General features: G+C 42.5%; 2 protein-coding genes across 5 annotated transcripts in view; one reads left to right on the forward strand and one right to left on the reverse strand.

Moving 5' to 3' along the window:
• LOC125760513 (uncharacterized) overlaps nucleotides 1-17,172 on the forward strand; it is a 46,350-nt gene that overhangs the window by 20,772 nt on the left and 8,406 nt on the right. The gene's annotated exons all lie outside the window — the stretch shown is intronic.
• LOC125760521 (glucose-dependent insulinotropic receptor-like) lies at nucleotides 785-16,997 on the reverse strand. 3 transcript variants are annotated; one of them, XM_049420716.1, is made up of 5 exons: nucleotides 16,296-16,997; nucleotides 10,282-10,542; nucleotides 8,761-8,895; nucleotides 3,638-3,787; nucleotides 785-3,549 (listed from the first exon to the last, which is right to left on the reverse strand). In XM_049420716.1, the coding sequence occupies exons 2-5, from the start codon at nucleotides 10,538-10,540 to the stop codon at nucleotides 2,414-2,416; spliced, it is 1,680 nt and encodes a 559-aa protein (XP_049276673.1). In that variant the 5' UTR covers nucleotides 10,541-10,542; nucleotides 16,296-16,997; the 3' UTR covers nucleotides 785-2,413. The 3 variants fall into 3 exon arrangements, with proteins under 3 accessions (XP_049276673.1, XP_049276671.1, XP_049276672.1); XM_049420714.1 differs by having other exon boundaries at nucleotides 15,717-16,997; XM_049420715.1 differs by lacking the exon at nucleotides 16,296-16,997 and having other exon boundaries at nucleotides 10,282-10,795.

Consider the following 17,172-nt stretch of genomic DNA (forward strand, 5'->3'; position numbering starts at 1 on the left):
TTCATAGATGTGGATTTTACAGGTAAGTTTGAAGTGTGCTTCTGTTGAGCTGTTTCGACGAGAATGTGTGTACTGCAAAGTAACTAACACCATCTACAGTGCAGTTGCAAAATGAGGTTTGATGTCGATGTAAGTTGGTTGTTCTAGTTTCAGAACGACATAAATACACATTGTAAGATGAGCAGCATGTATCATGTTTAGATGATATAAACTCCTGTGATGATATAACAAGTAACAGGAAAGCATCCCACAAAGGGGTGTAATCCTTTCGATCAATAGTAAATGATCTTGCCACTATATGATGCACTAAGCTGGTGAACTATAGTTAATGCAGCGGGAATACGACATTCGTACCGCTTCCCCGTAGCAACGGTTGACTTTTCGGCTGCGTTGTGAAATAAGTCAAATCAGAAATAGGCGGAGTAACGACCTTGTCAGAAAAAATAACGACCTTGGAGTTCGTTAAGCCAAGAACAGAGAATGAGAGAGTTTATAAACAGTTTTGTAAATTAAATTTTCAGGCGTTTTTAAGAGGATGATTTTATAATATACATATCTATAAGATTTTGTGCGCCTAAAAGTATGCAAATTGTATGTTTTAAGTCGCTAATAATTCAACCACGGCTTGTGAATTACTTGGCCCCAAAAGATTTCCATCCTTCGCTTCATACTCATGCTCCTTCCGGGCATTTAAAAATATGCATCATAAATAGCTCTCTCTCTCTCTCTCTCATCAATATCGATACCGTAGAATATAAAACAAATACATATATTGATTTTGGTGTCCATTTTTTTTTTGTATTCACACGCGCACGCAGTTCATCTTCTTTCCCCCTTTGCCCTAGACACTTTTCAATTTGTGGAAAGTGGACCTGAACCATAGACAGGGCTTCCCTACTCCTAGCAACCTGGTTGGTCTGCCGTAATTAATTTATTTTATAATTGATGCAATCCAACAATGATGATGATAAAACAGCGCACGTCGATCATTGAGCGGCCGCCCGGCGGGAGGGGCGGAAAAGCAGATTCCAAGAAACGAAAGACTAAATTTATATGCCAGCAGTCGGCTGGCAGTATCTCCATCTTGAAGTTCATCCCACTCCAAAAAAAAAGGGGGAGGGTAAACGATCCACTATGAAAACGAGCAAATGAATAATTAATATAGTTAATGCTCGAGATATGTTTAGCTGTTTTGCTAACGAATGGGCATGGAGTGGATATGGTGCCGTGCATTCCAATGAGAATATGTGCCTGTATGTGCGCGTGTAGGAGTGTAATGCAAATGGATATGTGCGGTGCGTGAGTTCCGTACTCCGGTGCTGTGGAAGGAAGGAAGTGGAACTTTCACCACTCGGGCTCATACAGATCAATAATTCAAAGTGTCCAGAGTATAAACGAGTGAATGAATGTGTGCAATAGAGGGAAAAACAGGGAAGAAAGAGAGAGAGAGCGAGAAATAGATAAGCACATAAAGATGGCAACGATCGCTAGCCGTTGTTGTCTGCAAATGGAGACGCCTGGTCGCTGGTACATCACACAGCATCATTACATTGCCCTTTATTGTATCATAATTGCTTCTCTTGTTTCCAGAAGCCGAAGCAATGGCTGTAATTTGCTTATGCAAATAACAAGCCATTATTGAGCGCCAAGGGAAAGGATTTCTCGTCCCGCAAAGGATTGTGGATGGTATGGAGAACAAAAAACTAACCACGCTTTTCTGCTAGCTGTTAGATCATTAATAGTCTGTAAAGAGGTTTGGCATTACAACAATAACTAACCTTATCTTCATGTTCACTTTCAAAACTTTATTACACTGTTCTATAACTTCTAATCTAATCTAATGCACGTAGAAACTGCTTTACTTCTTGTTTTACACTTAACTTAACATTACCGTACAGTAAAGTTACTGAAAAAAAAAAATACTGTAACTTTGATACATTTATGCTGCTCATGGCTCACGATGCAATCTCCTAATGAAACTGTCATGAATTTTATCCGACATATCTGTTGGATCTGGCGTTTTGTTTCGAGCGAATGCAGTTGCACAATTGTGCGGCGGTACGACTCGTGAAGACAATCCCCGAGGGCATTAACCGCATATGTCCATGTGTGTGTGTGTGTGTATATATCTAAATGGGTGTGTGGTAACTACATGGTAACTTAAATCTAATTCTCCATGGCTTTTGGGTCCTCCCCTCGGTATGGGCCACTTGCGTGATACGTCGTCGTACTGGCGCCCCGAAGCATTCACCGTACGCGCTGCTGCCGAAGTCAACGCTTCATAGCAAAGAGCCGCAATGCTTTTTGGGAGCACATTTTTGGCGATGCTCTTTGATGAGAATGTTCTCGACATGTCCCTGAGGTTTTCGGTGGCAATTTCGTCGGAACAGTAGCAGTCCCATCCACACATCCCCTAGAGGCGTGTCCCGATTACCATACCCGACGGCTGCTCCACATCGGTGTCGTCGGTGACGGAAAATTCTTGGTCGCTCTGGGGTGGTGCAGCCGTGCGCGACCTACGCCCGACGGTCGTTGCCACCGTGCGGTTTGACAGGCGGTTAGGTCCAACTCCGTCGCTGCTGCTTCCGTTGGCGCTGATCCGATTCGCGGAAGCTTCAGTCGATGGCGCCGTACGCGATGATTTATGGCAGCAGCGTACGGCACACCGGCCTGCTTCATCTTCCTCCCGCTGGTAACGACCGCAGCGGCAGCAGCAGCAAACCCGCTGACTGACCTTGCCGGCGAGTCGCTTCATCGCGGCACGGAACCCATTGTGCCACCAGGCGTAAATGATCGGATTGAGCAGGCTGTTGGCAAAGCCGAGTATGGCAAGGGGGCTGGCGATGGCGAACTGCAGGCTGCGACATAGTTCCCCATTCGTTGCCGGGTCACACCCGACATACATTAGGCTCGCGATGAAGTACGGCACCCACGTTACGATGAAGCTGCCCGTCGTGAACATCACGACTTTTATCGCCTTCCACTTGGTCGGGCTTTTGCTGCTGCTGCTGGTCGTGGTTGTCGTCGTTGTCGCTGCGACCGTCATCGAGTTGGATATCGCGGGTACGCTGGAATCGGTTCCGTTCAGCGCTTTCTGAGCCTGATTCGAACGACCGGCGCTGGTACAACAACGCGAACGCAGACAAAGACAGCGTCTGGCGGTACGTCTCGATAGTTCATCCTCACTTAAACCATGGTCCGTGTCCGATTGGTTGGCGCCTGATCGATTTAGTTCTACCGGGTTGGAGCTGGCTGGCGGTGGAACAGCTGCCGTCCCGTTTGCACTACCGCCACCGCCACGAAACAGTCGCAAATTACCGGTCTGTACGCCGCGCAGTTCGCGCGATGCTTTTTTCAGCTGATTGACGCGACGCAATGCCTTCTGCAGGATGATACCGTACAGAATGATGACGAGCAGCACCGGTAGTATACCGACCACTGCCGTAAGGATCACCAAACCCGGTGGAGCCAACCGTATAAACCAGCATGTTCGTCCACCATCCGTATCACCGCGCCATCCGAATGCGGGCAGAAACCCTATGGTAGCACCTGATGTTATGGAGTTGACAGAAGAAAAAATACAAAAAGGACATTAGTGGATAATACAGGTCATTTGTGATTCCGATTCCGAACTCACCAAGGACCCAGGTGGCGGCAATCAGTATACGCGCACGGGTACGAGTTAAGTAGCGCTGGTATTGCAATCCGTACACGATGTAAAGGTACCGATCGATCGCTATCAGTCCCACGCTGTACACCGAGACCAATGACATGGACACTATGAGACCTAGCAGTAGAAGAATGGGGAAGGTGAGAGAATATAACCCAATGGCTGGTAGGGAACAATTACTCCTCCGGCACTTTATGTACCGTCGTCGCTTTGAAACGTCTCTCGTTAGTTAGGACAAGTAAGACGTTAACAAGGAAATTTTGTATAAGAAATTGCATAACTTTAGGAGTTTTTGCATTTTGTGGTACTCGTTTCGAAAGCGCCCAAATGTATGCCATTTGTGGATTTTTTTAAAATTATAAACTCGTAGTAAAATCATTTTAAACAAGGTAAATGTAGTCAAGAGGGTATTATAGAAATTAGTTGTAGATAGACTAACGATACAGCAAGTGATATGCAATTACAGGTGTATATGTTCGCTGTCAATTGTGTGAATTTTCTTAGAATGAAATGACCACAAGCAACTCACCATACAGCTTGGGATGGGCAAAGCAGGAGAGCTACACGAACAGCGATTCGTATTAGACGACATACGTCTTACATGCACCAGTTTAGGACACAACATTTCATCATAACGCAAAATGTGTAACATGTTGCAGTTCTTAATGTCGGCATGTTCATTCGTATTTCCAACGAACCCTCCATCAAGTTGATGCATATTTAATGAGATAAATTTACCATTATCGGATAATTGAAAGCTTTCAATTCATTAGCTTCATAGCATTTTCATTATTTTTTGTTTCGTTTCCCGGCACTCGCCTATTGAAAGAATTTTGCCTTGTTTGTTAGCTTGTGCGCTTCCATTTCTATTTGAAAGGGGTTTTTGCTGTTGTGCAAGTTGGAATGTGATTTGCTGCGTTCCCTTCTAGCTAGAATTGATTCTCATTCTTGTTGGTGGAATGTGTGTGTATGAGTGTGTACCCTATTGGTTGGAAAGGAATGGAATTGGAAAGAAAGGTGACTACCATCCTTTAAAGAAAATACAAATATTCACGAAATTCCCGTTTTGCTCTTGATTGCACTTCAAAAACAGACTGAAAAAAAAGACGGAGAAAAAACAATGCAAAGGAAAATCTGTGATCCAAAAATTCCCCAAAAACCAATTCCATGCCAGAAACCTCGTCGCGAGCGTTTTTGGCGCACTGGGGAAGGAGGAGGGTGTAAGTTGCAGTTTTAAAATAAATAAAAGCGAAACAAACGCCACCAGCGCCTCTGCCTGCAAGACAAACAAACTGAAGCTGGTGTGCCAATGATGGAAGAAGTTTTAGCGAGTTTTTTTTGTCGTTTCCATTCCACCAACTATTGCAAGCATTCCCGAATCCCGAATGATGGGAGAAGAATTTGTTGATTTAAAACAATTCACGATGCATTTAGCGTGTGTGTGGTGTGAGTATGTGCAGGAGGACCCTTTACCTTTTTTAGTGTGTATCAAATTTTCAGTGGTTTTTCATGCACTTTTTTTCCATTCTCTTTTTATGTTTCAATTTTCCTCCCATAATCGGCAACTCTTACTGAAACATAATGATCGAGCGGTAGTGTGAAATTAAATCTACACCACATGATATGGATCTGCTTGTAAAGTGTTGGATTGGTGGCGCAAACTCCTTGTGTTTGATGTTGCTTGTGCTGCTACTTCTACGTGGGAAATTCTTCACCGACACGCAAGATGCATCTTACACGACTTCAGTACTTAAACACACATACACTCATATATTGGTGTGCATGGTAGCTAAGTACACCTAATCCACGAGAGAGAGAGAGAGAGAGAGAGAGAGAGAGAGAGAGAGAGAGAGAGAGAGAGAGAGAGAGAGAGAGAGAGAGAGAGAGAGAGAGAGAGAGAGAGAGAGAGAGAGCGAATCTCTCTTATATTTATGTACTAATAGACCTTAAAGACTTCATTTGCTAAGTTTCGGATGTATGCGAAACGTTTGGCAAAGGGGGAAGAAATGTGGCAACACAGAAAGGGAAAGGGACGCTGGTGGTGATTGTGTGGTACGTTTGCCTTTGTTAGGATTAGTGGAAAATTTCACCCAAAACTGTCGTTTCGCTTCAGGTGCTTGCTGGTGGTGGTGCTTACGGCTGTTTATGGCTTCGCCTTCGGACTATGAAATGCAAATGTCTGCTCGCTGATGATGATGATGATGATGCGATAGAGGACGCCGCCATCATGAAGTCATCCGCTCGTTGCAGTATTTGCTCGCTGGCAGCACTATTTGAATTCTAAACCAACTCCTTGCCTGCGTTTGTGTCTGTGTGCGCGGTGAAAGTTTTCCTTGATGCATATACAATATAGCAATGGCAACTCCCCCAGTGTGCACGATACAGACTGGTACTGGTTGGGAAAAACGCATCACAGAACGTTCCCAGATCCGGGGCTAATTAAGAAGCGTAATTTGAAATAATTAATCAAACTACGACACACGTCATATTTCATTTGCATATCCTTTGGTGTTCTCGCTGCCTTCCCGACTTCCCCCGGGGGGTTGTTCGTACCGAGGGATTCGTACTCCGTTAATGGCAGTCTTCTGCGCACATATGACACCTGCTCCTTTGCCGCGTCGTGCGGTAATTCGGTTGACATGGTTATGCCGCCAACTTCTTTTCCTTTCGTCAGGGCGGTGCGCGTTGATGTCACAATTCGAAGAACGTTTCAACTGAGGCCTTTTTTTGTTATTGCGGGGACAGCATGATATGGGTAGCGAGTGAGACGTCCTATGAATAATTGCTCTCACTGATGATCACCGCCATCGTCGTGAGCTTGAATCACAGCACACGGAAAGTTCAAAATGTAGTGTTGAATGAAAAAAATGCTCCGCTTCCAAAAGTGGACGAGTATACCCAACCAGTACCGGAAAGGTCATGAAGAAATAGATAGATTCATTCATTAAATTTCATCTACCAAAGTTGAAGCTTTTTGGCGAATTTGGCAAGACACACACACCCACACGGTATGGAAGTGCCACTGCTCCGAGCAAAGGCGTGTACGAAATGTGTCCACATTCCAGTGACTCTCTTGGGTGTTTTGGGGAGGGGTGGGGAATGGTAGACGGAAAGACGCACGCAGCAGTATACACATCTACCCGCGAGCTACCGAATGATGTATGTACGTAGGCGAAGCGAGGGTTTTCATACATTGGACGACATGTTCATTTTTCACGAGGTCAAAAGGCGCAAAAGAAAACCCGCAACGTCACGAGAGATAAGGTTGGTGGTGGTGGTGGTGGTGGTAGTGACGCTTCAGCATCCTTGTGCTGTTTCCAGAGTTTAATTTTGCAATGTGAAAGAAAGGAATGAGCCGTTTTGCGTTGCCCTTTTTGTTTTTGCAGCACACGTTCCCTTGGCCGGGGTGGTTTCATATCGCTCGAGGGAGACCGCGTCCTTTCGTGACCCGTACATGTTTATTTCATTTCGAAAGATCTAAGGCGAACGTATAAATAAAGCTTAATAATGTGTTCCTGCAAGAGAGACGACGCTTGGGATGTTGGATGGATCCTAGGCCCTATCGTTTGATATAGCTAAGAAGCATTTTAAATCATTGATATTATCTCTCGCTTCGGAATGTTTAATCGACTGCTAGAGTGCCATTAGTCAATTTCAATGTCGGACCTTTTTGGGGTTTGTGCTGTAGTGTTCGAACTGAACTCTAGTTGTGTGCGTGTAAGTGGAACATTATCACTAATTAGATAGTATTTCCGTACCAAGAATGGGTCGCAGTGAACACATTTCCTACTAATCGCTATGCATTTGTCATTAATATTGCGTGCATTTAGGCGTTTTTCTATAGTAAGTTATCATTGAAGGTATGCAATCGACATTACAAAACCCTTTTTTGTTATGAAATTTCGTGGAATATGTGTTCCGATAGGATAAAAGCAGACTCTCATTTGTTTTCAATATCTGTAAAAAAAATGCTTTTTCATAAATGCTCTCTAAAATACATAAAAGAGTGAGTTTGGGATTTGAATCCATCGTACTACAATACCCTCGGAGCACATTTATTGTACTATCATATTATTTATGAATTATAAAGCCTTCTAAGAACGATGCAGCCTGTTCCACCGCAACAAACACGCGCCACAAAGCCATATTTAAGCTCCCCATACCATTATAATCATTGTGACTCGGTTCGGTTTTAGTTTATGCCACGCGGGGAAATAATCCCGGCACGACTGCGTGTGGGTAACATTATTTATGGCGATTGGATAAGAATTGGCTCAATCAACGATTAATTGACTGTTTCTGTCATTCGTTTCCAAGCTTCTCGCCGGCTAACACAAAACCCACAATGTGAAAATAAAACCAAAAAAAAAAAATATAGTAGGATGAAACACCATATATCCCGACCAACAAAAAAGGAAGAACCAATATTTTGCTCTTGTCAGGCGGAAAAATTGATGCGATTAAATAATATCGAAATAAAACGTAAGCGAATAAATAAATAAAGAGGTTAATAAATACGGAACGCAACAGCGTGGAATCGATTGCACCGCGAGTTGCAAAACCGCCAGCCCTAGAACGGACAACGGTGGTGGCCACTTTATTGTGTGACCGAACCAATATGATAAATCGCCAGCATCAAGCATTCCACCCGTTCAGGCAAGGAGCATCATCGAGCGCCATTCAGGCGAGCATAAATGGATCTGTCTCCCTCTCTCCGTATTTTCCCTTTTTTTGGGGAGATGGGGAGCTTCTGCATTCTGAGGTGAAACACGTGCAGGTGTGTTTTATTTTTCTGATGGGAGGAACAGTATTCCCATTCCCGGTAACATATTGATTTGCTACACGTCCGGTCGGGGAACGGCCAGAGAAGAAATCCAAGCGGGGCTTGGTGAAAAGCAATGATGCACTGGTTCGCTAATGCGATAATGTGCCACCGGAATTACCGGTACAGTGAACAGAATGGAAGTTCACGAAAGGGTTCGCTTGCGCAACGGAACACGCGGAAGGATTAACGGAAATAGATAGCTCGAGTCTGTGAGCCATGGGATGAATCTTTTTGCGAGAATGACGATGGACGGTGATCGACCTACCTATCATTAGTGTGCAGTTTTCCTCGGCACGTCGCTCACGTGGTGCATACTGTCCAAACATGACGGCAAAGCCCGTCAATAAATCCGAAACGGCTACATTGCCGAGAAACATGTACGTCGTATACGGTTGCTGACCTGCAAATGGAGATGGGGACAAAAAACGGCACGTTACAGAGATTAGTCGCCATTCGTTAGTCGTGCAAATATTTGGCGAATTTTATGAGAGTGATGAAATTGATACTAATTGTTGCAAAGTTATGTTATAGTTTACAATCAGTGTTTATTTGTTCGTTGTTTCTTAAGTGGACTTTTTAAACAAATAGTACAGAAAGATAAACCTCGGTTCCAGGCAAGGGTTGTAGAATCGAACGAGAACAACAATCAACTTAAGTGGGATTAGGGTAATGGAAGCTGTTAATATAATAAATAGGTAATATCGGATACGATGAGGACATTTTACCGAATTCACAATCGTTCTTCAGATCTTTTTAAGTTCTCTTACAGTTAAGGACAAACTTTATTCTATTAATTTAAATTTCACTTCTAATCACTTCTTCGCCTATGAGGTGTTCTTAATATTCGTCAAGGATCAGTGTAGGACATTGATAATACAATAATATTGGTAATCTCTACATGTCTATGTCCAAGATTTGTGTCGAAGTTCGTACAGATGTATATCCATATTTATATGTAGAACCAAAATGGAAGAAGTGTTGGAAAATAATTATAAAGCCCTTGAAATTATGAAAGACTTTGTTCCATAGGATGCTTCAAAATTGTTTCTTTACAAAAAGTGATGCAAATTGCATACTTTGAGGAGGTAAATATATGTTTTCATCCCTTTGCTTTTTCGGCCAGGATAATAACACTTCTAATGCTATTTTTAAGTTTTCTAACATTCTTATCTATTGGAAATGATTATTTGCAAGGATTTGCACCAACATACCATACGCTTGTCGCTAGTTGTGGTTACTTTAAAATTAGCCTGTGCCTTTTAATCATGCTTGTAAAATTAAATATAAACAAAAAACTGATTAATTATAACACAGGTGATCAGAAGTTTAATTTATATCCCCTACTCGATCGGTTGTGTAAGTGTGCCATTGTGTAAACTAACATGCGACGTTGCATGTGCAATCCAATCGACCGTTGGCAATATGGCCGCCTATAAATATAGGGGGATGCTTTCTGTAAACAACATTTTGACTAGCAGATTCGTTTGGCCGCAACTAGTTTGTAAGTAGAAATAAGCAAATTGCTTTTCGAGTGAAACGTGTAGGTGGTTCAGTATGAAACTGTTTACCGGCTTTTATTTCCTCTTCCATTCTCTTTTAAAGAGTAGAATTTTTATCTCTCCGAGGCACTACTTTACATGTCAAAAAAGTTGTTGAGTTCAGTGTGTTTTTACTAAATACGTTTTGAATGCAGAAAACATTAAGCATTTGCCTAGAGTGAATAAACGACGCTTGGAACTACGTGTGGAAAGGCGTGCTATCACGCGCACAAGGATGACTAAGTTACCTTTTCGCAGCAGCAGCACACCGGACACGACCACGATCAGGTTGAGTATTATGATGAGTGAACCGAGCAGCGGTATAAAGATGTCGTACAGCAGCAGCGTCGTTTCCTCGCCCGCACTGAGCGTGGTGACGGATTCGGTGCTGGTTGCCATCGGATCGATCCACCAGTCCTGCGGTACGGGCGTTTGCGGTGGCCGGATGTAGTAAAAGTATCGTATCCGGTCGTAATCATCGTACGTTTGCACTTGCACCTTTCCCATGCCTGGTAGGCAAGATAAGCGAAGCGGCCGGAAGAGACCAAAAGAAGAAGAAAAAAAAACAACAATCTCGTTAGATCTTTCGTCGTCGCTCGGCGTCTTCGAAGGCAAAAGGTCCGTTCACACTTGCTGGTTTGGGAGAGATTATGAAAATATTCTTTGCTAGATATTGCTGCCAGATGTGCAGCAGACCGATCAGTACACCGGAAATGGTAAGGTTTCTCTACGCCCCATGTTAAAGCTCTTGTCTGGCTTGGCTGAGAGATCCGTCCAGGGAGGATGGGGACAAGGACGGGTGTGAGTAGGGGGATGAGTTTTAAAATTGAAATCAAACATTAATTGCTACCGGACGTAAACGATTTGCTGATGGAATTGTTTTGGTGTTGGCCTTGCCAGCTGATCGAAAGCCACCACCCATCGGTGGGAAAGAGTGTTCCGAACATCGTACATCAAGGCGTGATATGTTAGTGACAGCCACCCGCTTTCGCCTAGCAAAGTCCGCTTCGGTTGTGAAGAATTGGGTTTCGATCGATTGTCAGCTGTTTTGAGGTGGGAAAAAAACGATGTCGGGTAGTGCACGATGCACATGCACTTTTCATCGACCAAACTCGTACCACAAGGCGTATACCAAGGGGTGCGCAGTGAGTAGAGAGGACCTTGTCTGTGGTCGAGTGTTTTAGGCTGGTACGTTTGCATAGAAGTGTGATTGCTTGCCTGTCTTTGCATTTTCCTTAGTGCTGTTGGAAATGTACTCTCTACTCTCTACTCTTCAACACACACATACACTCGAGAGTGGATGAAAATTTAATTAAACAAAAATGAAATAATGACCAGAGAAGTTGCGGTATAGGAAAAAAAAGAGGGGAGAGGCCAACCAATTCTACGGAAAGTAAGGCAAGATGGAGGCGAGATGGAAAGTTTAAATGGCAATGTACTTTCAAATGCAGTTTCGGATGCAAGCCGTGGTCGTCCTGGCCAAAGCTACTGAAGACACGATTCAAAGAAACCAGAACAAATGGCCAACTCTAATGAGTCGATGAGGTGGCGAATGGTGGACGAGTTGAAGGAAAGTTTACGTTTTGATTAAGTTCTGCCGTTGATGCAGCTGGACAGATGTAGTTAATGGATGTGGCAATGTAGCGCGTAGATTGTTCGATGGCTAGTGAATTTATGGCTCGATAGTTTCTGTGGCTGTGTGTGTGCTTTCAGGAAAAGTTTCTGGAAAGTAGCAGCAACCAGTAGTGGAGATCGTAATGTGTAGTTTTTCTATGTGCAAAAGTAATTAAGTAATGTTGTAAAAGGAATGAGTGGCAAAATCATTTAAAAGGCTGCAATGTAACTGTACTGTAATTGCTTATCCTGTGCTCGATGTCGAAGCAAAATGGTTTAATAAAGGGAAACCCTTTAATGTGAAAGGAACACTTTTCAATGCTGGTATGTTAATATGGATTGTACAGTATTTTCCTATGCAAAGCGTTTCCGGAGAATGCATAACCCCTTCAAATGGAACGCAAATCAACGTATGTAAATTATGCATCTAACGGCGAATATGTTGGTCTCTTTGGTCTGTTTGGTTCGAACGGTCGGTAACGATCGGGTTGTCACGAATGAATTGTTCCATATTTAATCGATTACAATGTGCGCTGAAAAATAGCTTATAATACAATACAGATTGAATGTATTTGAGGTGGGAAAGGCTGCATCTGTGAAATAATATAAATATTCGTAGAAAAAACAGCTTGTGCTGTTGGGAAGTACTCTTCTTGGTTTAACGACCTCTAATGTCATGTCTGCCATTTTTGGTTTGCTAGAATTATTTTTTCCACATAGACGGGTAGTCAGTCCTTTACGGGGGACGGTCCTAATGGGATTTTTAAATCCTAAAGAGACATTTTTAAATTTAGTTGATATAGTCTTTAGAAAAAGAAGTGTAATTTAAAGGATATAGTTTCGTGGGGAGCAAGGACTGACTATCCGGCTACGTGGTAAAATAAGTCTAGTAAGCCAGAAATGGCCGGCGTGACCTGTAAGGTCGTTAAGCCAAGAAGAAGAAGAAGAAGTTTCGTGGGGATGGCTTAGTGTTGTTTGTATTGAGCGGCGTCGATTCCACACGTCTGGACCGGGTATCAAATTCCTTCCGGACCGTCCCCCCGTCGCAAGGGCTGACTATCCGTCTGTGTGATAAAAAAAAGTCTCGTAAGCCAGAAATGGCCAACATTACCTTAGAGGTAGTGTTGGGTCAAGAGCGAAAGAGAAACTCAATCGCTCCGCTCATCTTATTGTGCGCGCTCCCGCACAGCACATGGGAAAATGAGGTAGCTCCATACGGAGCGCTACACTCAAGAGCGAATGTGCGATGCGCTCCCCGGGAGCGAAGTTTCTCACCACAAGGAGCGCTGCACACAGGAGTGATTGTGCGATGCGCTCCCATTTGAAAATTTCCTAAGGCTATATACATATAGACTTACGTTTTTTTGGGAAATTTTACAAAAAAATTTAAATTGATTTATTTTAATGCGAATCGGTCGAAATAAGTTTCTTTTCACTCAAATAATGCTTTAAAATAAAATAAGAATAAAAAATCAGAAAAAAAATTAAAAAAAATTTCAACTCGAAAATTTTATAAGCCTTACCCCTTGCCATTTTTTTGAGCAATTTAGCAAAATTTAAAAATTTGTTTTATTTTAATGGGAAATTGTTGCAATAAGTTTCTTTTCACTCAAATAATGCTTGAAGTTAAAAAAAGAATAAAAAATACTAAAAAAAATGTAAAAATTCTATAAATTTGTCAATCTACTAAGGCTCAATTTTGCACCAAGTTTTGCCTATAACTCGGTCGGTATCCAACGGATCGCCAATCTTTAACCTGTGGTCGATAGATGGGACCAATGGCTACATTTTCTTCTTGGACGGCCATGCCCTCAGATGTATGTGCCAGAAGTTATTCAAGAAACCAAGTTCCTTACCCTGTTTGATAAAATGTAAAATTTTCCTCATTTTTGCACCAATTTTTGGCTATAACTCGGTCGCTATTCAACTGATCGCCAATCTTTAACCTGTGGTCGATAGATGGGACCAATGGCTACATTTTCTTCTTGGACGGCCATGCCCTCAGATGTCTGTGCCAGAAGTTATTCGAGAAACCAAGCTCCTTACCCTGTTTGAGAAAATGTAAAATTTTCCTCATTTTTGAGCAATTCAGCAAAATTTTTAAATGTGATATATTTGAACGCGAATTTCTTGCAATAAGTTTCTTTTCACTCAAATAATGCTTTAAAATAAAAAAAGAATAAAAAATCAGAAAAAAAATTTAAAAAAATTTTCAACTCGAAAATTTCATAAGGCTTACCCCTTGCCATTTTTTTGAGCAATTTAGCAAAATTTAAAAATTTGTTTTATTTTAATGCGAATCGATTAAAATGAGTTTCTTTTCACTCAAATATTGCTTGAAGTTAAAAAAAGAATAGAAAAAAAACAAAAAATAAATAAAAAATTCAAAAAATTTGAAATTTTCCTAAAGCTATACCTAGTGGGTCAAAAGCGAAAGAGGTATTTCAATCGCTCCGGTACGCGCTGCCGCACAGCTCACGGGAAAAAGACGTAGCTGTATCGCAGGAATCGCTTCTGCGTGCAGCGCTCCTTGTGGTGCGAAACTTCGCTCCTGGGAGCGCATCTCACAATCGCTCCTGTGTGCAGCACTTCGTGTGGAGCTACCTCAAGCGCACCGCACACTTTAGAGAGCGAGAGCGGTGCGCTCCGCTCTTGCAAAAGAGCTACTTGACCCAACACTACTTAGAGGTCCTTGAGGGACGAAGAGAGAGAGAGAGAGTTTCTATTTCATGTTTGTAAATTTAAACTTGTTTGTTTTTTTTAACACATTAAAGTTAATAATTGGTTACAGAAAAAAAGAAGCCCGAATTGATGATTTGCTGAGTTATATAGTCTACAAGGATTACTTATATACTAGTTTAGTATCTCGCATCATTATTCTCAATACTAGATGTTTTCTTACACTAGATGTTACACACTTACTGGCCCATAAAAAGAGCTAATCGATGGCGGCAGTGGCAAAAGTGGCATTCCTATGCTTGAGAACTCTCTGTCGACTGTTTGCCGTTCCCCACTTTAGTGGAAGTGGGAAGTACGATTTGCATTTGCAAAGTGACAATGAATGAAACTTTATTCTTCGCCTTGCTGTCTCTCAACGATAATTTCCCAATCAGCCATTCGAAGGCAGCTCTTCTCGAGGGGGAAAAAAAACGAGCGGGGAAATCTGTGTTTGAAATGACCAATTATTGCAATGCTCATTGGCATGCCCGGGTCTGTCTGTTGTTTAAAGGCCAGCCCAGACATCACAGCCGAGGACACTCGACTGGATAGTAAATCGCAAATGAACTGAAAACAGTTAAAGCTTAGTGCGGCTAGTACGGTCGGGAACTGAAGCTATTCGAATCGGATTGTTATGCTTCCCTTCTCTCCTTCTCTCCCGGAATGGGGTCACCTTTTAAGGGAAGGTATGCCGGCATACCGGGGCCTGTTTACAATCGGTGTAGCAATTGAATATTTTCCATTAGCATGAGCTGGAAATGCCATTTTCCAGTGCTCGTAAAAGCTGGCTTCATCCTGTTGGGTCAGCGAGCATTTCGGATGATGATATGCTCCGCGTACCTTACGACTTACAATCAGACGTGTTGCTTAATTGATTCACTGGTTTTATTGTGGGTGCGTTGTCTAAATTGATTTTGTGCGTACTATGACGCTACACCAGAGTGCAACCACACTCTTCACTCGCACGCAGTGACCTCTTTCTTTTGGGTACGATTTTACATACTGTTCTGTTTTTGGGGAATGGTATTTTAGAGATGAAATATTTCAAATGGTGAACGGATGTGAATTTTATTGCTACGAATGGACCACGTTTTCGACTGCACTGAAACGACGCTTAATTCAAAAACACTTCTTCCTCATATTGCCGGTTTGCACTGGTTGTTTATATTTGCCAGCAAAAAGCCATTGAATGACATGTTGGCAACTTGCAACTTTCCTTCCCGCAAGCGCGTAAGATCGTACATTGAGGTTTAAACACTTTATGTAAATAATGATGCAATCACTGATTTCTTCGCTAAAGGTATGCTTTTGGGGATTATAATTTGAATGCAGTTAACTATTTAAAACACACCATTACATGCTGTTCACACGCACACACCCACTCGCAGGTTGCATTTTCTTATCACCAGCTTTAGCAGCAGACTTATGCTACAATATGTATAATGCTGCCAAATTGTGGATGAGTTCACTTTATCAAACAAAAATCACGGTCAAACACACAGACACACACACATACACACACGGGCACAATCACAGCTCGATCGATCGCGATACGCGACCGGTTTGCAGCGATTACGGCGCCAAACTGACGATGGCTAAGCCTTCTTTCGCTTTTGCCCGGTACCGAAAATCTTCGTGTGGAATAGAATTAGCGGTTGTGTAAATATTTACCCAACGTGTGTGTGTGTATGTACCGACTTGGATCATCAGCCACAGCGCGTTGATTCAACGCGTAACGCGCTTGTGACAGAGACGCGGCTAATAATGCGAATGTTTGATGATGTTCCAGACCGAACAGCGAGCAAAGCAGCGAGAGACCGGTGCCACGATCTAAACAAAATGAATAATTCCAACACATGTAATTCTGCTAAACACACAGAGAGTCCACAAGATGAAATTTTATGAAGCTAAAGACACAATGATGAGTCACCTGCTGGATGTGTGGGAAAGTATAATCCAGCAACCAGTCTGCTAGCTGTTCCCGGCGATGGCCAAAAGAAATTGTCACCTTCGGTTACTACACACGAACACACTGCGTAACATTCAATCCGATACTAACTGCATCGACATATCTAACCCAGGGCATGCCCGTACTTGAGTAGAGACTGACCGGATTTCTTTTCCCTTTTCGTTAATTTCCTACCATTCCTTCCCTTTTTTCATATCGGCTTAATTCTTTCTCGCCCTTTTTTCCCAGACACGCTCACTCGCTTGTGCAGCTTAGGTTTGGTGGTTTCGGCGTGATTGATAAGATACTGGTTTATCAATTAGCCGTAAGCATGTGTAGTGTGCCGACATGTGTTGTGTGCGAATAAAACCTTGGCTTTTGCTTATCGAAGTGCAAGAGAAGAGAAAGAGATAGGGTGACCTGTGGTTACTTTTGTGGGTTGCTTTAAAGTGACGGAAGCACGTTGGAAATAGTAATTTATCTTTTTTTTACCCTTTATTTCTGCACAGGAAATAACTCACACAAGTGAAACACGGTGCACTAATTTCCGTTGCAATTTGTTGCAAGAAGGAAATGTGTCATGGGTGTCACAGTTTTGTTTGCTGTTGATTTAGGGGACAAATGTGAAAAAAAACTTTTTTCTGTACAAAATGTGTTGTTTGAGTAAAATGGTTTGCTTTAATGTACCATAGATCGTGTGGGATATTGGGTGATTTTTGAAGCAGTATTCGTTAGGGACAAATGTGGTCTTAATGGCGGAAGTGGCCTTAATGGCCACGTAACGTATTAAGGTATCCTAACATTTTTATAGACCTCTCACTGACTTACTACATATGACAGCAACGTCATCTATATACCT

Source organism: Anopheles funestus, chromosome 2RL, assembly GCF_943734845.2.
Source record: "Anopheles funestus chromosome 2RL, idAnoFuneDA-416_04, whole genome shotgun sequence".
NCBI lineage: Eukaryota > Metazoa > Arthropoda > Insecta > Diptera > Culicidae > Anopheles > Anopheles funestus.

Excerpts from the sequence above, each read along its gene's own strand:
- LOC125760521 (XM_049420716.1), bottom strand. The coding sequence starts at position 10,540 with ATGGGAAAGGTGCAAGTGCAAACGTACGATGATTACGACCGGATACGA. Across the intron at positions 8,896-10,281 it reads TGTGCTGCTGCTGCGAAAAG|GTCAGCAACCGTATACGACG; the intron begins GTAACTTAGTCA and ends CTCCATTTGCAG. Across the intron at positions 3,788-8,760 it reads AAACTGCACACTAATGATAG|GTCTCATAGTGTCCATGTCA; the intron begins GTAGGTCGATCA and ends TTCTACTGCTAG.